Source organism: Desmodus rotundus, chromosome 3 (assembly GCF_022682495.2).
Source record: "Desmodus rotundus isolate HL8 chromosome 3, HLdesRot8A.1, whole genome shotgun sequence".
Classification (NCBI taxonomy): Eukaryota; Metazoa; Chordata; class Mammalia; order Chiroptera; family Phyllostomidae; genus Desmodus; species Desmodus rotundus.
In genome coordinates, this window is record NC_071389.1 from 166,871,468 (window position 1) to 166,896,739 (window position 25,272).

A 25,272-nucleotide genomic window follows, 5' to 3' on the forward strand; every position below is an offset into this window, starting at 1 on the left:
GAGGGTGCTCTTAAACCCCCCACAGAAAATAAAAAGGCTTTCAGGATCAATAAAAAGTTGCTGACCAATTCCTCAAATACAGGGATAGAAGTTAGGGCTAAGTACCAGCTTTGTGGTAAGCAGAGAGAACAGTCCTAAAAATAAATGTCAGTAAACACTGTTTTCAAGTTAATTTGGAGAGCACACAAATTTCAATCACTCATCTTTATTGATAAAATAGGCTCCTATGCACTACATACCTTCAGACATAAATTTTAAAAAAGTACGGGATGGAAAACTTTCTACGTAACAAAGTAAATGTCTTTAAACACCAAGATCTTAAAATTATATCCAAGTAGGAAGACTAAGAATAAATTAACTCAACTTACTTGTTTACAAAAATAATTATTTATCAAGTAATATTTAATAATAGAGCTGCCTCAATGAACTGCCTCAGACTTAATCTCAACTGTGTAGCATATTTTCTTTCATTCTAATTTGGGAAGAAAACTATATGAATGAATATGCCATCAAATTACGGGGTACTTTCCCAAACACAAATAGAAAAGTTAAAAAATAAAAGCTGTCATTTATTTATAAAACATTAAGGCCTCTGAATGAGAACAAAAATCAATTTAACGTTTGGGTCCATAGCCCTTTTCTATTCAATCAGCCCCATCAACCCCACTTACCCCAAACTTAAGATACAAAAATTCTGAAAAGTAGTTTTAAATTTTACCAATCTATGAAATTATACATAAAAATTGCCATGTAAATATTCAACAAATTTATAATCAAAAGTAAATTTTCTGTTGTGCTAATTTTAGTAGGTACTTAATATAAATGAGAATATATTTGGTCATATCTGACTCATCCTTTTATTCTATAATCACAAAATAATAAAAATTTAGATTTCAATTGATGTTAAAGCACACTTCTATTTTTGGTGGCTTTAAAAAATTTACATATACTGGATATATATTTTATAAAAAAATAAAACAAATACTTCTAACTCCATTGATTTTTTGGTCCCTCTTTAACTGAAAGGTTATAAGAAAATTATAACCGGTTTGAGGACCAGGTGGTGCTTAAGAACAGATCCAGAAAAGTTTTAATGTTCTTTTTCTTTATCTTAATAGTTACTTTTTAAAAAGGGCTTTATGAGGCAGAGGATTTCCCAATATACTTTGAAATAACCATACCTAGTTTGCTTTATCAAACATTTCAACTGTTAGCCAAATGAGCTCTATAATATCCTTAAAGATCAACCAGAGAAGAGAAAAATCTCATCTTCATTACTGATTTAGAACCAAAACTTACTCTTTCAAAGGAGTAGTTTAACCTACTAATTATGTCTAAGTTCTTCTTTCTTAGAAAGTAGTATTCCTTGTCTTTCATTCCTGAAAAGCTATTTCATATGCTTAGCAACTATGGACAATTGTTTGCTGAGTATTAATTATAGTAAATTAGTTAAAGTTAAATTACCTCTTTTGTTTATGGTGCATATAAAACAATCCTACAGCTTTTCAAACTGAATTTTCTTTGTCAAAAATTTAAATTAATGGGAAGGCAGGTAATCAATGCTGAAGTCTCATGGTTCATAAGCTATTTGTTAACTTTGACACCAAACAGGGAGGAAGAAATTTAGTATGATGATCTTCCATTCACCAAACTGTAAAAAAATTTGTATTTTAAAATTGGGATAATTTCATGAATTCCAAAATATTTATTGGGAATATTCCTGTTTATCCAAGTATCATCCAAAAAGCCAACAGAACCACTGAAAGCTCTAGATATGTTCAGCAGTTATTGCGAAAATCTTCAATTTGTTCAGCAATTAACAAAATCTTAGTTTCCACTTTTCAATTGTATTTTGGAATAAAGTCTATGTCCACGAACTATGCATTTTTTTGTTGTTATCTCTTAAAAATGTCATTGCCAGTGCACTGTACACTGTACATATTATAGAAAATAAAAGGGTAGCTTGAGGTCGATTTTTCCATAATTCATTCACTTTAGCAGGCCAGTCCCAGGGGTCGTGTGGAGCCTTGTCAGAAGCTCACAGACTCTTCAGCTCTTCCTCAGACTCAGGTCACTAGTGGTCACTAATGCTGACAAAGACGTACTTTCTGATACATCGTCTTTTCTCAGGTTCATAAATGACTCTCGAGTTATTTGAAGGATCTCTCTCAAGCCTTTGTTTTCTTGCTATAAGACAAACAAAAATAAAGATGCAGTCACCAAGGTAGCTACAAGAGTACCAACATATCTTAAGAAAAGCCACACATGACAAATAAAAAGCAAGTTCTGTAAATGACAGAAAGGTACTAAATGATATATGGAGTTGAAGTTGACAACTTGAACCCAGAGAACACGTTTTTAAAGAGGTAGGAATGCTGTGTTCAAGAAGTCTTCCATCCATGCAGTCTTATTTATGCAGCTGTAATTGTAGATGGAACCTCAGAAATTGCCTTATTTTACAATCACAGTATAGATGAAGAAAATAACATCTAGATTTATATTTCATAAACTCAAAGTTTATAAATAATACCCTGGGACTATAACCTATTAGTACTTTAGTACCTTTTTTACTTTCCATGATGCAAGGAATATAAGACAAGCCATCTGGTTTGCTTTCCTTACTGGGATTCAGCAGCAGCAGGGCTGGCTGAGTAAATTGTGATGTTTTTAAAGAAGGAAAGTAAGTAACCAAATCTAGCACTGGTAAACAACTTTACCTTTTTTTTTCTAGTTACTGGAAGAAATTTGTAGACATTTAAAAATTGCCCTAGATAGTGTGGCTCAGTAGATTGAGTGTCAGCCTGCAAACCAAAAGGTCGCTGGTTTGATTCCCAGTCAGGACATGCCTGGGTTGTGGGCCAGGTCCCCAGTAGGGAGCACATGAGAGGCAACCACACACTGATATTTCTCTCCCCGTCTTTTACCGTCCCTTCCCCTCTCTCTAAAAGTAAATGAAATATTAAAAAAAAAAAAGTAACTTCAACAATTTATTCTCTACCACTGTCTTTGATTTGTCTTTCTAAGTTTCAATGGTATAAGGCAGGGATGTTCAAACACAAAGGTGTGTTATTGTAAATGAAATTTTACATTACAATGGCCTAGCTGAGTCTATAACAGAGACTGTCTGGTTTCTAAAACCTAAAAGATTTACTCTCTGGCCCTTTACTTAAAAAGTTTTGCTCACTCCCGTTACAAAGAATGAGAAAACCTTGAATGCTTAGAGAGAAATAATTTTTGGCCCTCTATGACCATTTTCTCCAATATGATTTCAAAATGTAGCTTTTAAAGCATAAAAGCCTATTCTACTGATCTGGATTATTCAATGACTTATGCTTTCACTACACAAAGTAAAGGACCATAATTTATGGGCTGTATTTTCTGGTATAAATTTCTGTATGAGTTTTCACCCATATTTACAATTTAAAACTTACTTCAAGTTGAAATATCCTTTCCTGTTCCTTACAGCCCTGTTGCTCATCAATTTCGATGGCTTTCCTCATTACTGCAGCCATTTCGGTTATCTGGTCAACATGTGCTTGTAATTCCTGAAATAAAGAGTTGGGAGTTACAAATTAGTGAGATACTGTATTATTTTTATGTTTAGGTCCTCTCCTTCTTTATCAAATCTGCATCGCCACTTAATATGGATGTAACACTCCTACGTTGCCATTTAACATGAATTAATATATCAAACAGGAATTTACAAAAAGCCGACTAACCACGATTGTGCTTCTGAAATCAGATTTCTGTCAGCACTAGAATTAAGCACAAGCAGAACAATTTAACTAAATCCACTGGTTAAGAAGAATACTCATATTTCACATTCTTCTCACTACAAATGATCAGCCACTTTTTCTTTTTTTGTACTTACCTATACTACTGATCAAAATAATGGGAAAGATAAAAATTTATGACATTTAATCTCTTTTCCCTGAAGATTTCATAATTTATGTTTTCTGTATTACCCATGCCTAAAAATTTATCTCAATCCAATCTACAACCCTTCTAAACTATTAATCCTCTTTGACAGCAGAAACTGTATCTTGTTTATATTTGCCTACTAGTGTTCAGTACATAATGCATAATAAATATCGATAAAATGAACATAGTTCTGCTTTTAAGTATAAGAATAATAAATGGCCTCTTTGCAAACTGTTCAAAATATAATTTAATTATAAAATAGACATCCACAATTTTTTTGGTGCAATAAGTAACAAATGTCTTCCAATCGCACTGTTTTTGCACACCCACAGTGTGTCAGGCACTGTGCTGGGCAACAGAAATGTGAATTCTGTGAAGCCACGTTCCCTGATTTCAAGGAGCTTACAGTCAAGTGCAAGATACAGACAAAACATTTAAAATCAACATAAGCTTGAGAATAATCATGTTTTAAATGAAAAGCTTCTATAAAGCATTATTCACTGTCAAATGAGGGTTATTTTACTATATTAATAAGTACAGAAGTTAAATACAAAAGTTAATAGCTCTCCCCCAAAACCTGAAGTCTCTTAAATAGTTGTGTGTTTTCTATTTGTAGAAAGGGTTTGAACAGGACCTCCCAAAACCTATAAAACTAGTAAGCAATGGAAGCAATGAGATGGAGAACAAAGAGGAATATCTTTTGCAAATATACATTTAATACCTTAAACAACAAAAATGCAGGTCCTTATACTATTTTAATGGGGAAACCTGTACAATGCTAGTACACAGAAAAGGCAAAATAAAGGACTAATTGACACTGTCCAATATGCACTATTTAAATTTACATTAATTAAAATCAAATACATGTAAAGAAATTAGCGATTCAGCCCCCTAGTTGCACTAGTGACACTGCAACCACTGAAAAGCCACAGGTGGTGGGAGCTTCCACACTGGACAGCACAGATAAAGAACATCACTGTTTCAGAGGGTTCTGCTCCAAGGCCCCGAATTAGATGATGGTAGCAGGAATGATACCAAGACAAACACCTGTCATATTCTGCAAAATTATTAAAATCCCTCCCAATATAAAGGGAGCATATAATGTTTAAAAGTAAGTTAAGGACAGATAACTACAAGTACAAACTGAGTAATGATAATGAGTAAACATTTTGAATACAAACAGCTCTCTCTGTTTCTGAGTTTTTGTACCCTATGGGACTGACCTAGGATAAAAAACTACACAGGAAGTAAATAATTCTTTGCCTTTAAAATGGAAGAAAACAAGATACCACCATTTTTTTCAGGACAGAGTCTATTCTAATATAATCATTATGAGGGGCAAAAACCTCAATTTTTTAAATAGAACAGTATTTTTACAGGCCCAGTTCATGGATGGTTTCACTTACTACAATAAACTCTTTGGAGAAATATCATAGATCTTTTACTGGGCATAAAAGGTCAAGACTTATACTTTCAAAACTGTCTTAAAGGCAAGGAGTGTCAGCAAAATAATCCTTGAAATGTCTTGACATGCCTTTTCCACTTGTAACCTTTGTTTAGGTTTATTTCAACTTTGCTCAATAAAGGCCAGCCACAAGTAAGTTTGAAAAAAAAAAAAAAGACAGTTAAGACACAATGGAGAGTATATTACTACATTTAATAATAACACTTAAACAAAGGCATTTCAATTTTATGTAAACTCAAAAGGACCACAGGCTATCAAAATCTGAATTAAAATAATTCATTTAATAAGTTGAACAGCCCTGGCCAGGTTGCTCAGCTGGTTAGAGCAGCAGCCCAATACACCACGGTTACAGGTTTGATGCCCAGTGAGGGCACATACAAGCAGCAACCAATGAATCCATGAATAAGTGGAATAGCAAATTGATGTTTATCTCTCTCCCCCTTCCTCTCTCTCTAAAATCAATAATTAAAAATTAAAAAAATAATCTGAACAAAATTTTTATGAAATCAGATTAAAATCACTGCCAAGAACATGTCTTTGATGTCCAGAAAGAGAGTAACTGTTTCAGGTTTACTCAATTTGCAGCCGTAGCTGATAGGAGGAACAAAGGGAAGAGCTGGCCAGGACAGCCGTTAGAGCCTGCCATTGGCTAACAGGGTGCGTGTGACACAACACGCACAGACTTAACGACGGCCTTAAGTTCTCTACATTTTTGCATGGCTATCAAAAGCACAGCATTTTAAAGCAATTTCATTTATTTGTTGATCTACTCTGGCAGGAAAACTCAACATAAAAGAACTTTTTAAATGGACCCCCCTTCCATCCACACCCCCAAAGTTGACTGTTTTATTTAGTGTACATTCTGATTTGCTTCCAAGTGCCTCCTCTCCAGTCCATGCTGAGGTGCTTCAAGGATGTGTCGAGATGCATCAAGGAAGAATCCTTCGGAGTTGTTACGATGTACCATGTCAATCTGTAGTATAGAGTCATTATAATGTTAATACGGACATTATCCGTAATTTAAAACCTGAATGAGTGTTAGTTCATGCGTGTTAGCCAACTGTTTGAAATGTTTGCTTTTTTAAGATTTCCAAAAAGGCATCTGTTTAAAAATAATGAAAAAAATGAGTATTTGAATGAAAATGAGTTCTCATTTTGACTTTTAAATGTGTGCTCAAAAACTTTTGAGTAAGGGTAAAATTCTGTATTACAGTAGCCTCAAAAGGGTCTCTTATTCCAAACATGCTGCTATTTATAACTCTGTTACCTGTAAACGTGTTATAAATTGTTTTTGTGTTTAGGCATATCAGCGTACTAGTACCTAAACACGTTCTAAAATCTCTTATTTCTGCTCCTTTACACACCAGTTTCTCTGCTCACCTACTTCCACTTGTTGACACCCAACACCCAATAATTAATTCAAGACTGAATTTAGATGGATTTCTTTCTTCCCTTACACCTTCCCAAATTCTCAAGAGAACTAATCTTGCTTCCTCTAATATTCCAGTAATAATCCCTTTTATTATTTTAGGATTCATCACATCCTACCTTATATCAGAGTTATATTTTTATCTGTATCTCCCATTATACTGTAAGCTCCTGTGATAGAATAATGGAAGTTATTCATTCATTCATCTTATTATTGACTAAGCCAGTGCAAGTGTTAATAGATGTTCATTTAATTGAGTCAAAGTGTTTCCTTTTTGGGAAAAATCAAAATCACAAACATTAATATGTATTAGTTAGAATTAATAACAAGTAATTGAATAGCCATTTTATGGAAGGCAAGGATCAGCACTTATGATTAATTTAATTTATATAATGAAAAAAGATGGTTTACAGCTATCTTCAAAAATGCTTCATTCACACTGCTAATTAGTAAAACATCTCTGGTGAATGGTAAAATCTAATGTGTTTTAGAAAACATTCACTTTTGTCACAACTACTACCAGATGGAACCAGCAAGCTGCAGTATCTTATTTTATGCACTTTTTTTGGTCATAGTATTCTCTTTAGATCTTAAAAAAATTACTTCTCAGGGTATTAAACATAAGGACTTTTAGAATTTCTTGAGATCACATATTTTTTACCAATAATTTAAAGTCAATTCATCTTCATACCTTTAAAAACTTCTTAAGTTACATATTTAAATATATTTTAATAATCTCTAACATAGATACATTTTATATTCAAAAGACTGCTACATAAACATTCAATGTTTTCCTTTTGGTTAGGAGATGAATATAGCATAATTAGTTAACATTAAACCCGTATTTATTTATTTAATTTACTACTTTACTACTTGACACAAGAGGTATCTGTTACTAACTTCCTTAATACATAAAGATGTCATACAAAGATCTACTTACTAGGCATTTAATTTTAATAGAATTAATAATTAAATAATTTAAAAATATCTATAAGCACCATGGTGGAATAAACATTTTAAAGAATCCAAAATGTGTTTCAATAATTGAGAAAGATAAAAATATGCCTTAAAACAACCAATATTTTTAAAATAATACTTGTAACAACTAATAATTAGCTCATCATTTTCCATTATAGATAATGGCCTAGTAGTCACAATCCAGTCTAATAATTTTACTTCATACAGTAATTAAAATCCAGTTTAAAAGGTAAGGAAGGAAGGTAAATGGTAAAGACTATTCTCCTTGTCTTCATAGCAGTTGTCAGCAAACACAGGGTCACACACAAAGGGAACAGGCACAGGGACAACAAGTAAGATGAACAGAGGAGAAACACTAATTTTTAACCAGCTCAGCTATTTCTGAAAATGATATTCCTGATACGTGATTTGGGGGGAGGGGAGAAAACTTTAATATGTTGGTTCTTTTCTTCTCCCTGACCCTGTGTTTTTCCCATTAGTCAAGATTATAATTTGAGTCAATTAGCCTCATTCAGAAAACAGTTTTAAGAAAAACAAATCTACCTTTATCTGTGTTCAAATTTTGAAAGAAGTCTTCCATGATTCAATTTTTGTTTTTGCAACAGATGTCAATACACAAATCTATTAAAGAAATATTTCTTAAAAGCAGAGAACTTTATAAAAGTAAATCTGAATTGAATACTTACCTTTATTTGCCAAATAAAGTTTACTTTTTAATATATATTTAAACCACTAGAAGCAAAGGAGTTAGAAGAGTAAATCTAACAAAATGATATATAACAGGACATGAAAAAAAATAAGGAGAAATAGAAAATGTCAAAAAGATGAAGTATTCAATATCATGTTAGATATTTATCATGTGATTTAAAAAAAATTTTGAACACAAGTTAACCAATTGTCATTCTTTTCCATTTCAAATTATATTCATAGAACAGATTACCTTGGAGTGCTGCTCTTTTAACTTCACTATGATACCCGGGTCATCTTTTTTGCTAGCCATTAGCAATCTAAACATTTGCTCACGATACTTGCTCATTATAAGTTCCAAGGCAGACTGATGTTCTTCCAGGGATGTACGTAATTCTATCAAGAGGAACAGTATATTTTATTCAAACTTTTCTCTTTCATATTACATTTATTAAAAAAACTTATAAAAGCAACTTACAAAAGAGAATATTTTAAAAAGAAAACACGATGGCTAGGAATCTAGCTATATAGCTGTATAGAAATAAAGATACCAAATGGAGTCCTTTATTAGTTTTTTAAATAACCACTTAAAACTCATTTTTTGAGACACATTTCAATAAACATTTACTGAACAACAATTAGGTATCAGATGATACTCTATATTAGGAATACCAAAAGGCTATGGAGCTCAGAGGGTAGTGAAGAAAACAAATATATAAATAACTATAATACTACATGGTAAGTGCAGAGAGGAGCTCTACTCAAATATATATCAAAAGTATGTGAGGAGAAACTGGGGAAAGCTTCAGAGAAGCTTGAGATGAACATGCATTCTTCGAACTGAAAAATAAAGGAAAGGACATTCTAGGTAGGTAGGCATGAAAGTGAATGGTATGTTCAGAAACTAGTTTGGGATGGCAAAAGCAAAGGTTTCACAGGGAAGAGAGGTATGGGAAGAAGACAGAAAAGGCCTAGAGTTGACTTTGAAGGCCACTGGAAAAGGAATGTCACAGGTTCTGTGACTTTAAGCAAAATGATGCACGAGTATAACAAAATCAATTTTACCAAAGTGTAATTGATATAAACAAGAGTTAAGTTCCTATGGCATCTCATCAGTGTTATAACAAAACAACATTGAACAAACTGACGTTATTTGAGGACCCGCTGTATAAATGAGGGTTCTTAAGCAAAATAATAATATGATCAGGTTTTTATAAAAAGATTTTTAATTTATTTTTTAGAGAGAGAGGAAGGGAGGGAAAAAGGAAGGGAGAGAAATATCGATCAGCTGCCTCTTGCAAGCCCCAAACCAAGGTATGTACCCTGACCAGGAATCAAACTGGCGACCTTTTGGTCCACAGAGTGATGCCCAACCCACTGAATCCCAGCAGTCAGGGCTGATCAGATGTGTTTTTGAAAAATCAATCTGATGCCTATGGTGAAGCTGGACTGCAGGGGAAAAGAGAATGGAATCAGGGAGATCAGTTAGGACAGTTCAGGAAGAGACTACAAACACCCAAGCCAGGGAACAAAGCAGTGGGATCGCAGAGAATGAAACTGAGTTTTTTCATAGGTAACAACAATGGCACAAACTGGGTATTTACAGCAAGGATCTAAGATGACTCCAAGCAAGGGAGATATTCAAATGTAGGACAGGATAACAGGCAATAAATATGATTTAGAAATACTGGGTTGGCCAAAAAGTTTTTGTTTTTTTTCTGTAAGATGGCTCTAAGTAGCACTTAGTTCTCTCTAACTCCATTCAAAACAATTTTGTTAGATTGATTGTATTGTGACAGCTGTCATATCAGTGTGCATTTAAAAAAACTTATCAAAATTGGTGAATTTTTTGTAGCCATTTTAATATTGAAGATAGAAGAAAATATACAACATTTTTGGCATATTATGCTTTACTATTACAACAAAGGTAAAAATGCAACTGAAATGCAAAAAAAAGATTTGTGCAGTGTATAGAGAAGGTTCTCTGACTGATGGAACATGTCAGAAGTGGTTTGCAAAGTTTTGTGCTGGAGATTTCTCACTGGGCGATGCTCCACAGTCAGACAGACCAGTTGAAATTGATAGCGATCAAATGGAGACATTAATTGAGAACAATCAACATTATACCAGGTGGGAGATAGCTGACATACTCAGACTATCTAAATCAATAAAGTTATTGGAGAAAATGAAAAATGTGTCTTTTATTTTACAGAAAATAAGTAAATGAACTTTTTTGCCAACCCAGCATGAACTAGAGAAGAGATGACATTAACATCATAAAGTAAATTTAGTCAATTACTTCCCCATTTTTGACAATATTGATTTCAAGTTGATAGCACAATTGCAGATTAAAGTTCTCTTTTAATTTGCTATACATAGTAATAATATATCTTGCCTTTGTTCTCTTGTTGCAATTCTCTGATTTGTCTGTTTTCTTGCTGGATTCCCATAACTAATGTGGACCGTGGCCGATGTCTTGCAACTTCATTAAGTTCTTGAATTTCTTCCTGATACTAATGAAAATATTACATAAGAACATGTGGGAAGAAAATATTTGGAAATAGAAATCTGAGACATATACCTGATAAGGGCCTAGTATCCATAACAGAGAAAGAACTGTCGCAACTGAATGATAAGAAAAACCACCTCATTAAAACCTGGGCAAATAAGTTCAGGGATACAATGTACAGCATGGTGAGTTAACAGTATTGTATTATGTACCTGAAAGTTGCTAAGAGAGTAGATGGTAAATGTCCTCACCACACACTTGCAGAAGGTAATTAATTATGTGAGGTGAGGGAAATGTTAACTAACCTTATTATGGAATCACTTCATAATATCTGATTAGTAAATCATCACATTGTATATCTTAAACGTACACAATGTTTTATGTCAATTATATGTCAAGAGAGATGGAGAAAAACCTGGCAAAGGATTTAAAGAGACATTGCTCTAAAGAAAATATACAAATGGCCGTAGCACATGAAAAGATGCTTCATGTCATTTAGTCATTACGGAAATGCAATTCAATACAGGATGCTACTTCACAACTTCTAGAATGAGTTTAATCACAAAGACAAGTAATAACAGATGTTGGAGAGAATGTGGAGAAATTGTAACCCTCACATGTTGTTGATGGGAATGTAAAATGTAACTGCTCTGGAAAACAGTCTGGCAGATTCTCAAAAAGCTAAACCAGAGCTATTGTATGACTCATCCATTCCACTCTCGGTTATATACCCAGATAACTGAGAGCATGTCCACACAGAAATCTGTACCTAAGTATTTGCGGCAGCACTGCTTATAATAGTCAAAATATAGAAACAGTCCAAATGTCCATCAACTGATGACAGACACAATGTGACAGACCCTTATAATGGAGTATTATTTAGTAATAAAAAGGAATGCGGTATCGATTCCTGCTACAATATGGATCAACCCTGAAAACACAATGAGTCACAGAAAGCCCCATAATGCATGATTCTGTTCACATGAAATGTTCAAAATATGCAAATCCATCAAGATAGAAAGATGAGTGATTACCAGGGGCTGGGGAAAGTGAGATAGAGGTTTTAGGGTGAGAATATTCTGAAATTAGTGATTATGGTTGCACACCTTATGAATATTCTAAAACCCAATAAACTATCTTTCACATAGTAAATTTTGATATGTAAATTATATCTTAATAACTCATGCAAAAGAAATGAAAATTATTTCATTTTTTTTGTTTTAGTCTCACCCAAGGAACTGCTTATTGATTTTAGAGAGAGGGGAAAAGAGGGAGATAGAGAGGGAGAAAAACACTGATGTGAGAAAGAAACATTGATCAGTTGCCTTTTGTATGTGCCCCAACAGGAGGCTGAACCCACAACCCAGGCTTGTGCCCTGACAGGGAGTCGAACCTGTGATGTTTTGGTTTGCAGGATGACAACTGACCAACTGAACCATACCGGCCAGGGCTATTTCTTTTTTATTTTTTTTTAACGTGTGGGAATCTAACTTTAAAATTGTACTCCTTCATTTTAAGGCATTTTGATGAGTCACTTAGTAACAGTCATTATAACATTCATGGTTCTAAATTTAGTTGTCAAACTCCTTTTTTTTTTTTTACAACTCAATACTAGATACACGAGGTCTGTCTGAAAAAAGTCCAGCCATTGTTAATATAATGAGAATGGTTTGCACGACATCAATGTAACTTGGCATCCAAGGAGTGTTCACTGTACTATGACTTCACTGTACCAGTCAGTGGGGGTGGTAGCCACCATTGAGTGAGCATGTGTACTGTGTGGCCGTTGCATTCAAAATGATTAAGGGTGTAGGGCAATGAATCTGCATCAGATTTTGCAGTAAGCTTGAACATTCCTTCGCAGAAACTATTCAGAAGGCCACAGCTATGGGCAATTGGTGATCGGCAGCTTCATTACAACAATGCGCCCACTCATGCGTCACGTCTCATGCAGTTTTTTGGTGAAACATCAAATCATCCCAGTGACTCAGCTCCCCTACAGCCCAGATTTGGCATCCTGAAATCTCTGGCTTTTCCCAAAACTAAAATCACCTTTGAAAGGGAAGAGATTTCAGACCATCGATAATATTCAGGAAGATACAACAGGACAGCTGATAGTGATTGGGAGAACAGTGTGATGTCCCAAGATGCCTACTTTGAAGGGGACAGAGGCATCATTGTCCCATGTACAGTGTTTCTTTTCTTTTTTAAATAAATTTTATTGTTCAAGTAGAGTTTTCTATTTCTTGTATCTTTTTAATTTTTATTTACTTATTTATTTTTTGGTATCTTGTATCTTCTTCAGATACAAACAGAAAATGTCTGTTTTTCATATTACATGGCTGGATAGCATCTGGACAGACCTCGCATGTTCACTGGCATGCATGAGACAGCTGCAGAGTTAGGGAGGCATGTAATCTGTTTAGGGCAACAGAGTTGCAAAACAAACTAAGTAAACTTGTTCCATTATTTTCAGTAGCTTTGATAGAAGTATTATCCCGGGTTGCTTCCTTTGACAAAATGAATGGTTTCATAAGAGTGGGGTATGAATATACATCCCCCTTGATTGATTTCCATGATAGTATCAGAGATTTTACAATTTTCTTAGAGTTGAAAATTTTTTATCAGAAGAGGGCTTAAATTTTAGCTAAATGCCACAGCCCACTGGGAAGTTCTTACATACAACACCAAGGATAACAAGGAATGAAGCCCTTTTCACAACTGGCAAGCATTAAATGTAAACTAAGGTAGCAAGTACAAATGCAGTAACTGCACGAGCTGGAATTCATGTATTATCTAAATTCAAATGTGTGTCTGTCAGAAAAAAAGGGATCAGGTCTACAGGTTTTACAATACATATAATATACATGTGACATGACAAAATTACATTCTATCCTAGAGTGGAACTGACACAGGTAAGTCACACTACTTGTAAATTTTACAGGGCATGTTAAAAAGATAAATACTAATAAAGTAGAAGTTAGTGATTCAAGCAATACATAAATGTCAGTGAGTGCTTTTTTAAAAACTAGAATCAACAAGAAAGAAAAAATCAAACCTGCTTCATCGCTTCTACTCGCTTGTTGAGAGCCGTGGTCTGCTCAATCAGAGACTCCGCGGCATCGTCGTGATCTCTCAGCCTTTCAACGAGAGCTTTCGCGTCAGCAAGTGCCTTTTCAATTGTGCAACTCATTTCTCAAGGAATACCTATAATTAAAATTAAAATTGAGACTCAAACCTAGCATGCCATCTTATTTTAGTTTCATATTAACACATATGCTTCTGGAGCTACATTTTTGTTACAGGATTGTTCATTCTCTGGGGAGGAAAAACATTTAAGAAAAACTTTTAAGAACACCTTTGGTGTTGCTTCTGTTAGGATGGCAGAAGCTTGAAAATGAATTTATATTTGAAAATATTAGACAATATACAAAGAATCTGCAGACATAATCAGAATATATGTAAAATAACCTGAATTTATAATGGGGAAATAAGTACACATAGAATGAATACATTTTATATTATGCAGAAATTGCACTCCTCCTAAGGGCACTGCCTGTCTTCTCATTTGTGAGAAATGTCACTTTGTTCGTCTGTATTCTGTAGTCAATCTGACTGTAAGATCCTTCCTAGCTTCTGCCTGGCCAGGTGACTTGAGGCCGTGTTCATACACACACACTACTGACCAGTGGAAACACTGCCTATGGGCCATGATAAATCAAGGTGTCAGCTTCCTTCTGGTGGAATTATTTCTTACATAAAGTTGCATTAATTCCACGCCACCACCCATCCACCCAGCAATCACCAGCTTTTTCTATATCTACGGGTCTGTTTCTGTTGTTTATTCGTTTAGGGGATTGTTTTTTAGATTCCACATATAAGTGAAATCATATGATATTTGTCTTCCTCTGTCTGACTCACTTAGAATAATACCCCATGGAATACCATCCATGTCACCTCAAATGGCAAGATTTAGTTTTTTTATTGAGTAATATTCCATTATATATAAAGAAGTGATAAATATATATTCATTATCTATTGATGGACATCTAGGTTGCTTCCATGTTTTGTCTATTACTAGTAACGCTGCAATGAGCATATGGATGCATGTGTCTTTCCCAGTTAGTGTTTTGGGGTTTTATTGCTTGTTTGTTTTGAGAAATACCCAGAGGTAGAATTGCTGGATTGTGTGGCAGCTCTATTTAATTTTCTGAGGAAGCTCCAGACTGTTTTTGCTAGTGGCTGCACTAATTCACAATCCCAGCGCAGTGTATGAGGGCTCCTTTTCCTCCACATCCTCACCAGCACTTACTGTTTGTCAATTTATTGATAGCCATTCTGACAGATGTAAGGCGATATTTCAGTGTGGTTTTTAATTTGCATTTTCCTGATGATGAGTAATGCTAAGCATCTTTTCATGTCTATTGGCCATCTGTATGTCCTCTTCAGAGAAATATCTATTCAGGTCCTTTGCCCATTTTTTAATTGGATTGCTTGTTTTTTTGTGTTAAGTTTTATAAGTTCCTTATGTATTTTGGATATTAACCCCTTATCGGATGTATCATCTGCAAATATCTTCTATCTTCTCTACTCAGTAGGTTGTCTTTCATTTTGTTGATAGTTTCCTTTGCTGTGCAAGAACTCTAGTTTGCTGTAGCCCCATTTGTTCAATTTTCTTTTTGCCCTTGCCCAAGGAGATATAGCCAAAAAGATATTGCCAAGGGCAGTATCAGAGAGTTTACTGTCCATGTTATCTTCTAGGAGTTTTATGGTTTCAGGCCTTTCTTTAAGTCTTTCATCTATTTTGAGTTTATTTTTGTATATGGTGTAAGAAAATGTTCCAATTTCATTTTTTTTCATGTGTCTGTCAAGCTTCCCCAACACCACTTACTGAAGAGACCAAAGGATCTGTTTTCCAAAATTGGAGAGGTTTAGATAAGGGTACTTGGAAATAGGATAAGCAAAAGAAGCATTAAAGGAACCAATGTCCCAAACTGACTAAAACACAAAAGGACAACTATCCAAAATCTGTCCAAGATGCTGCTCTAAGGGAGACATCAGCATCCAGCAATGCCCTGTTCTTCTCTAAACTTCAAAGGGGAATTACCTAAAGATGAAATAAAAAAGGACAGTGGGTGGGGCAAACTGGCATGCAATAAGTAAAAAATAAAGAAAAACATAAAATATATTTGTTTTACAATAAAAATAACTGGTTGTAACAGATGCTGAGAGAAAATGATTTAAAAAACTAATTTTAAAGGCTAGAGAAAATTGTAAAAGACTTGACACAGATAAAGCTTATCTTGGTTTAGTAGAACAACAACTCAAGTACTAAAAGGCTCTAACAATCCCAGGTCTCAATCTGGGACTGATATTATTGGGGCCACTATCAGAATACTTATTTATGCTTTGTAACACAACATCTACAAGTTTAATAAAAGGATCTGTTTCCAAATAAAATTCACTAAGGCTGCTATATATGATCAGATGATAGATGATTTAGATATGACCTATAGTGTATAAAATTCAGTAAGCTACAAAACAAAAACAAAAACAAACCAAAAAACCCCTATGCTTCCAGAATCCTCTGGGCAAAAGAATCCATAGGCATAGACTAATTGGAACTGAGCCCTGAATGGAGATGAAGTTTTCCTAGATAATCATACACCTTTCTCGTTTTTGAAACATGAAAAGATTATGCTGTGTTCTGGGGATATTAACTGAACAACATGGCACCTAAGACCCACTGCCTATAAAATCCTAAACCTTAATTCAGTAGCTAAGGCTTAGCCTCCTTCGAAAGAAGGAGTAATGGGCCTCCACTAAATCATCTTAGAGCTTATACAAGGTCTTTAAGCCTAATGTTACCACATGCAGCAAATCCCTTATTGCTAAAGGAAACCACCCTAAAATTCTCCTAGCTGAATAATTATGAACTACTGTTACTTTCTCCATTTCATATTACTACCCACTGGACTAACACTGTTACTCCAACAACCCTACCTACTGAAAGAAAGCCTTATAATTGTGTTTTCATAGATCAGTAAGTATCCAGCCCAAATTTTGAATTTTCTAGTTCCCAATCATGACTTTAGTGTCTGTTAGTGAATTTATTTTTTAAATTTATTTACTGATGAGAGAGAGAGAGAGAGAGAGAGAGAGAGAGAGAGAGAGAGTTAGTTCAATTTGCTGTTCCACTAATCTATGCAATCATTGGTTGTTTCTTGTATGTGCCGTGGCCAGGGATCAAAGGAGCAACTTTGGTGTATCAGGGTGATGCTCTACCCAACTGAGCTACCCAGCCAGGGCATGTTAATAACTTTTATACTAAACACAAAAGGTGACAACAGATACTTCAGTCATTCTGATAAAATTAAATTTCTTATGAGAGGCCAAATTGATCAAATGACTTAACTGTGGCCTTCTAAGACAGAGCAACTTGCTAAGAGTAAATTTATGCACTAATAGTTGGATCATTTTGGGAACAAATCACTTCTTTGAAATGTTCCAAAGAAAAGACATTCCTCAGATATCCCTTAAAAACAACGAATACATTACTTGATGGCTGGATGCTACCTAAAACAATAAAGGTACAGACACACAATAAAAAAGATACTATACAAGATACTTTACTATACTATAGATACTATGAAGTTATTTTAAAATACTCTATAAAAAATTGCTTTGACTAAAAGTCTTTATGCAAGGGCCTCATAAAAAACACAAGAAAATCATAACAAATCCATGGACAAGTTCAAAATTCCATCAGACATACAAAATCTGGCCTGACAAATTCCAAAAAGAAACACCGGGTGATCAAGTTGTGAAGTCCATGAGATAAGAGCCGCCACTATCAGAATGGCTACCTGATACCACCAGACAAAACCTCTAACGGACACTAGAAATTCCATGAAACCTCTCGTATCGGCAGGAAAAAAATTAGCCAAAACATTAAATACTGATGGGAAAATGTGATGGATAGCAAAGGATGTGACCCAGGGTATACCTTATTATTTGTGAATAAATTAATCTGAAAAAATTGTGAAGTTGAAGCAAGGACTACAACCATCTTAAAAGATTTTTTAAATATCTTCCACTGGATTTAATAGGGTAACCTCTCTCTATGGTTTAAGAATATGTAATGTTCCCAAATACACTGGTAATATACTAGTATGTTTCTGTTATGGATGGGTTGAAAAGTCCTCTGTTAAAAAGCCATAATAAAATGGGGACAACTAATTGAACAATAAAAAATGAAAATTTTAAAAAATTTTAAAAAGAAATAAAAGCCATAATACAAAAGTTAAAATACCATTATACTTTGTGTCTCCTACCAAGGACATTCTAAATTACTGATCAAATAATATGAAAATATATTTAACTAGAACAAATTATTATTTTTCCTTTCTCCTTTTCATTTTTTAATCCTCATCTGAGGATGTGTTTATTGATTTTGGAGAGAGAGGACGGGAGAAAGAGAAAAACATTGATGTGAGAGAGAAATATTGATCTTTGGTGCCAGACTAGGCACCAGACTAGGGATCTAACCTGCAACCTGGGTGTGTGCCCTGACTAAAAATTGAACCCACAACTTTTTGTGTAGAGGATGATGCTCTAACCAACTAAGCCACCGCCAGAGCTGAAACAAGTTTTTTATGAATTTAAATTATGCAACATTTTGCCTCTTTCTTGGGAAATTTCCTGTTTTCATTATTCCCAGACATCAGTAAATCCCAAAAGGGATTAAGTCCAAGAAGGTGCAAGCTCAGACATATCATAACCAAATTTCTGAGAAGTGGAGACAGATAAAAACTTAGAAAGGCCAGTAGACAGTAGAACATTTAATGTGCTGAAAAGACAACTGTCAACCTGGAATCCTGTATCCAACAAAAATTGCCTTCACATAAGACGGTGAAATAAGAATCATTCTCAGATGAAGAAAAAATCCATTCATTCCTAGATGTTTTAAAAGAAATTCTTCAGAGACAAGCAAGGTGGTATCAGAAAGAAACTTAGAGCATTAATGAAAATTGTAAATATCTAGGCAAATATAGTAAACCATTTTCTTCATAAGTCCTTTAAAACACCAGATGTTTGAAAATAAGAACTATAACTTTTGTCTGATAAAATTTCCAATTTATGTAAATATAACTACAACATAAAGGCAGGAGGTTAAGTGGACCTATATAGTAACAGTTTCAACATTTCACTTGAAATTATAAAATGTCAGTTATAAGTAGGACGTAAAAGCTATATACAAACAGAGTAATTCCTAGAAAAAGGCCTAAAAAACTATATAGAGATACCTTACTTATCAACATATGAGGAAAAGGACAATATGGTTATTGGTACAGGACACACCATGTTATTCAACTGAACTCCCTACACCCAGGGAAAGTAAAAAATCACAACAGATGAGTTAAAATGAATGAAAAATACCCAGTAACCCAAAGAAAATGAAAAGGGGGAACAAAATATTAAAAGGACAAACAGAAAACAAACGATACCACAGTGAACCTAAATCTAAATATGTTAATAATTACACTAAAAATAAATGTTCTAAACATACGAATTAAAAGATAGATTATCAGGATGACTTTAAAAACAGGACCCAACTATATATTGTCTATACAAAACTCACTTCAAATATGATGTAGGGAGGTTAAAAGTAAAAAGATGGAAAAAGATACACTACATAAACACTATCAAAAGAGAGCCCAAGTGCTAATGAGCACACAAAGATGCTCAGCATGATTAGCTATCAAGGAAATGCAAACCAAAACAACAGTGAGATGCTTCACAGCTACTGGGATGCCTATAGTAAAAATGACAGATAAGAAGTTTGGGTAGGATACAGAGAATTTAGAACTTCATAAATTGCTGGATGGAAAATGGAGGCATTTTGGAAAACAGCCAGGTAGTTCCTCAGAGGGTTAAACATACAATCCAGCAATTCTACTCCTAGATATACACCAAAAATGTCAATGTGTCCATGTCAGAAACTGTACATAAATGTTCACAGCCAAAAAGTAGAACCCAAATATCCACCAACTGATAAATGAATGAATAAAGTGTGGTATATATCTGTAAAGTTGAATATTTCTTTGGCAAAAAAAAAAGAGGAATGATGTACTGGTACATGCTACAACATGGACAACTGAAAAAATGATGCTAAGCGAAAGAAGCCAGCCACAAAAAACCCACACGTTTTATGATTTCGCTGATATGAGGTCTAGAAGAGGCAAATCCATAGAGGCAAAAAATAGATTAGCAGTGTCTAGCATGGGGGGAGAAGGGGCAATTGGGAGAAGTAGGGAGAATGGGGAGTGTTAAAGGGCACAGTATTTCTTTCTGGAGTAATAAAAATATTCTAACATTGTAGTGATGGGTTGCAAAACTCTGTAAACACATATAACCCACCATCTGTATACTTTTAATGGGAATTTACACATTTAAATGATATGTGAATTATAGCTCAATAAAAGTGTATGATATGTAAATTATATCCCAATAAAGGTATTAAAAAAGGATAGCTGAAGTAGCTATATTAATATTTAGATGAAGTAACTTTAGAGAAAAGATATATGGATGGCAAGTAATTATATGAAAATGTTTATCACCATTATCTATTAAAGAAATGCAATGAAAACTACGATGAAATCCACTTCAGCCCTATTACAATGACTAACATAAAAGTACTCACATACCAAGCGCGGGCAAGGATGTAGAGCAATTGGAACTGTTACACAATACTGGTGAGAATGCAAAGTAATATGGCTATTTTGGAAAATGGTTTGGCCGTTTCTTACAAAGTTAAACATATAGCTACCATATAACCCAGCAATGCCACTTCTGGGTATTTACTGTAGAGAAATGTGTGGATAAACGAACTGTAGTACATACAATCCACACAAAAAACTACTACTCAGTAATAATAAAGTATGGAGTACTGATAGAGGCAAAAATTTAGATGAATCTCAAAGGCATTAGGCTGAGTGAAAGAAAATAATCTCAGAAGGTTGCATCTTGTTTCCAGTTACCTGGCATTGTCAAAAGGACAAAACTATGGTGAGGACAAAAAGATCAGCAGCTGTCAGGAGTGAGGGGTGGGAAAAGGGTGTGGCACCAGGGATATTTTGGGGTGATGGATAGTTCTGCATCCCCACTGCAGTGGTGGTTACATAACCCTGCGCACATGCTAAACTGAACAGAGCTGTTATCCAAAAAAGGACTATTTTTATGTTGATTTTTTAATTAAAAAAAACACTCTGTCCCCAAGATTTTGTCCTTGTCTTTAATCCATCTGGTGTTTATCAGCATGTACAGTGTAAGGCAAGCATCTATTAAATTTCCTTTCTTCTATGGGGGCAACTAGTTGCTCCAGTCCCATTTTTTGGACAGTATATTCTTCCCCATTGAATTTTTTAAAAAGTGAAATATATTTGACATATAACAGTATGTAAGTTTAAGGTGTACAACATGTTGATTTGATACATTTATATATTGTAATATGACTGCTATTATAGCAATAATTAGCACCTCTATCATGTCACATAATTACCAGTTTTATGTGTGGGTGTGGTTGGAATACCCCTATTAAATATTAATGCCACACCTGTCATATACTGTTTTTTTTTCAATAAATGATATGGGTATGTTTCTGAGCTCTCTATTCTATTTCTGGGTCTATTTATCTATCAAGCTCTGTATCAATACCATGCTGCCCCAACTATTACAGTTGTAAAATAAACTCCTTATCTGATATAGCAAGCCATCTTTTTCTCCTTCAAAATCGCTTTACCAATTCTTAGCTTCTTTCCAACCTAATTCAATCCAAATTGACCCCTAGAGCATCTTGAATAAAATCAAACTGCTAGATCATCATTTTAATTAATTCACTATTGGTAACTTTCTGAACCTGACTGAGGACTACTACCTAATAATGTCTTTTGGTCAACAGGGCAAGTATTATTCCCATTTCATCAATGAGGAAATAGACTCAGGGATTCCAAATGTACGGAGATGAATGAAGCACCAGGCAGCAAGGAAGGAGCCAGGCTAGTACTATGCCAGAATTTCTGACCCCCAGTCTTATGCTCTACTCAGGAGCCAAGGATGCCCAGGGCCCTGTCTGCTTTTACCTGTATATTGTAAAAACCATCTCGGTCTCCTTGGCTGGAAAAACAAAGCAAATTCCCTCTCCCTACTTCACCAAGTGGACTTCCAAAATATTTTTAAAAAACATTTCAAGCCAGCAATAGAAAATAAATAGGACTGTAAATGAAGAAAGGATGAAAAATAACAAAAGTTCAAATATTTTTCCTTATAATAGCACCCATTTTAATTAGGCATTATAGTGAACTATAAGACCAACAATAAATGTTCATGGATAGGCTTTTTGAAATTACAATTAACATTCACTTTAAAAGACATTCTCTAGATTGCATAAAAATACTACTATAAAAATAAACTATATTTAAAATTTGTTTTGTAATTATAAAAATAATGCTATTCAGAGAAGTGAATTTTAAACACCAGGTAATTCAAAGCATAATTTTATTAGCATTTCAGAAAAACAGTGACACAGAGTTTCTAAGAATCTGTATGTTCATTTCCTGTATGTGAAACCACAGAAAAGTTTAAAATATTTTATAATATGCATTTACTTTGCCACCTTTTTAAAAAAACATTGTGTTTTTCCCCTCTTTTTTGGTTGGTAAGTGGGAGGAAGACTGTTTCTAAATTCTCTTAAAAATAGACTCTAGTAAAAAAAAAAAAAGAGTACTCTCAATTTATCTGCCTATTTTTATACTGCTTATCTTAATTAATACTTACATTATCTTCTACAGGTAGTCCAAATTACATGTGAAATTCTTCTAGAGCAGGTTTCCACCTGCATTAGCCATATTCTCACCCATTTTTCCACCCAAAAACATTCACAGTCAGGCTCTTGGCAGAGAGTTCAGAACATTCTGCTGCTAATAAAAGAGAAACCACCACCCACCCATGACAGCAACTGACAACTGTTTAGTTTTAGATTTTGGTTAACAAAATTTTAAAGAAATTCAAGTCACTCTTCTTTCTTTTTATCCAAAAATCGAGTATGCCATATAGCTGGACCTACAGAAATATTGTGACTACTGATAGGATATTCACTGAAATGTCTTCAAATGTCAATAACCTAGTTTAGTTAAAATCTTTTATTAGGTTGCTCAGGCAGGAACTTGTGGCAATTAGAAGATAATATTAACAGACACAGAAATAGAAAAATAAAAAGGCATAGTATGGCTCTCTTATAAACTTAAAATTTAAAAAGATCAAGAATGCATGTAAGTTACATGTAAAAATAATCACCTTATACAGACACATCAGTGTATTTGAAAACAGAAAATTTTCAGTCCTTGAAAATGATGGAATGAACACGTTTGAAGCTTTATGAAGCAGATGAATGTTTAAAGTTGGAAGGAACAGAATTTTTTTTCCAGGAGTTTTAAAAATCACATGTTGCCTTAGAATTGTGGCTAAATATAAGTTGCATTTATATATGTATGTGTGTGTATACAGATATGACAGTTCAAAAAGGAAATAACCTAATCTAAATCAGTTATTTCTGACCAATGGGCCAAGGAGTCATTGAAGAGGTGCACGGATGTACATACACCAAGCATGGTATTTCTCTCGCACACATAGCCCACTATTTCTCAAATACAGACACAGATTCGTATAATAAAAAAAATCAAAATTAAAAGCATAGCAGTTTTTAGCCATTATGCATCATTTCAATCAACAAATACTAAAAGTACAACCACTTCTGTGTTAGGGGTCCACAGTTCCTTATATTCAAACCAAGTTTTCAGACACAAGCTCCAATTGGCACAAGAGACAGATATATGGGCAAATAATACAAACGTGTAAGTACTGTTTGTACTTACAGACATGCAGAACTGTCTCAAGTGCTTTGGGAGCACAGTAGTATTATCAACGTCACCTGTGGGATCTGAGGTGACAATGATCTATGAATTGGGTTTTGAGAGGTGGCAAAAACAAAAATAAAAAAAGAAGAGAAAGCATTCTAGACAGATGGTGCAGCGCATAACAAAGGCGCAGGGCTGTGAACGTGCATGGCATTGGGGGGGAAACAGCGGCTGTCTGGTGTGGCTGGACAGTAAGGCAGTTATCTGGAGAAGCAAGGTGAGACTAAAAAGGTAAAACCAATTGGGACAGAGAGTAAAAGGTCCTGATGACACTGCTTACCCGCTGGGCAGTAATTCTGTCAGCAGTACGGTTATTGGCAAAGTTGAAGCAGTGACATAAACAGATCGGAGTTTCGGGTGGTAACTCGCTGGGCAGGGCGACGGGGGGGACTGGGCTGGGGGAGGGTCAGCGCAACGACTCGGGCGAGAGAAGGAACCGTGCGGTGCGCGGGGAACTGCGGGACCAAGGACCAGAGTTTCTAGCTGGGACAGCAGGATGGATACCGGAACGATGATCACAAATGGGTGCAGAAGAAAGGGAGGAGGAAAACCAGAAAAAAAGTGGTATTCCCTGGAGGGCAGCTTCAAGGAAAAGGGAATAGCTGTCCGTGTCCTGTGCTGCAAAGAGGTAAACTGAGAACCGAAAGGGTCCGTCTTCCCTCCCCTCAAGGGTGAGCTCCCGGGCGGGTTAGGCAGGACGCAAACCGATCAGGACGGCGTGTCCAGAGGGCCGGGGCCAAAGCTTTTCACTAAACTTTCCGCACTTCAGTCCCGGGAAGAGGAGCTCAGAGCTGATGCCGGGGCAGGAAGCACCGCTCCCAGGAGGGGGAACCGGCGCGGGGAGAGGACTAGGGCCGGGCGGCCAGTGGTTCAGCGGGAGCAAAGCGCCCGAGCGGCCCCGGGAAAGGGAGCTGGCGGCTCCCCGCGCCCGTTCTTGTCCCTGGATTTATTCCACTTACTCTGGTCTCAGTCCCTCGCCGCCGTCAGCTGTGGCAGTAACGACTCAAAGCCTCTGCCAAAGGGGACCTATGCACCCCAGGGAAGAGAGTCGTCCTGTTCGCTTAGCTTTTTCAGCGAGCAGACGCAGAACACCGCGCAGGTAGTCGAGGGGTAGCTGAAGGGTCAGTAGGGATGGGCCCCATCACTGGCCGCGGAGCCGCGTCCAACTAGAGCTCCCACAACGACTCTGCCTCGCGAGATTTCCTTCTTCGCGTCACCATGGGGGCAGAGCAAAGAGATTTATTTGCAATTTCTCACTGACATGCGCGAGAGAACGGGGCTGGTCCCTCCTAAGGCCCTCCCCATTAAT

General features: G+C 35.4%; 1 protein-coding gene across 2 annotated transcripts; it reads right to left on the reverse strand.

Moving 5' to 3' along the window:
- Positions 1-189: 189 nt before the first annotated feature.
- Positions 190-25,192, reverse strand: FGFR1OP2 (FGFR1 oncogene partner 2). 2 transcript variants are annotated; one of them, XM_024575547.3, is made up of 7 exons: positions 24,923-25,192; positions 14,048-14,196; positions 10,876-10,993; positions 8,734-8,876; positions 6,246-6,359; positions 3,432-3,545; positions 190-2,187 (listed from the first exon to the last, which is right to left on the reverse strand). In XM_024575547.3, the coding sequence occupies exons 2-7, from the start codon at positions 14,180-14,182 to the stop codon at positions 2,050-2,052; spliced, it is 762 nt and encodes a 253-aa protein (XP_024431315.1). In that variant the 5' UTR covers positions 14,183-14,196; positions 24,923-25,192; the 3' UTR covers positions 190-2,049. The 2 variants fall into 2 exon arrangements, with proteins under 2 accessions (XP_024431315.1, XP_024431316.1); XM_024575548.3 differs by lacking the exon at positions 6,246-6,359 and having other exon boundaries at positions 24,923-25,190.
- Positions 25,193-25,272: the final 80 nt, after the last annotated feature.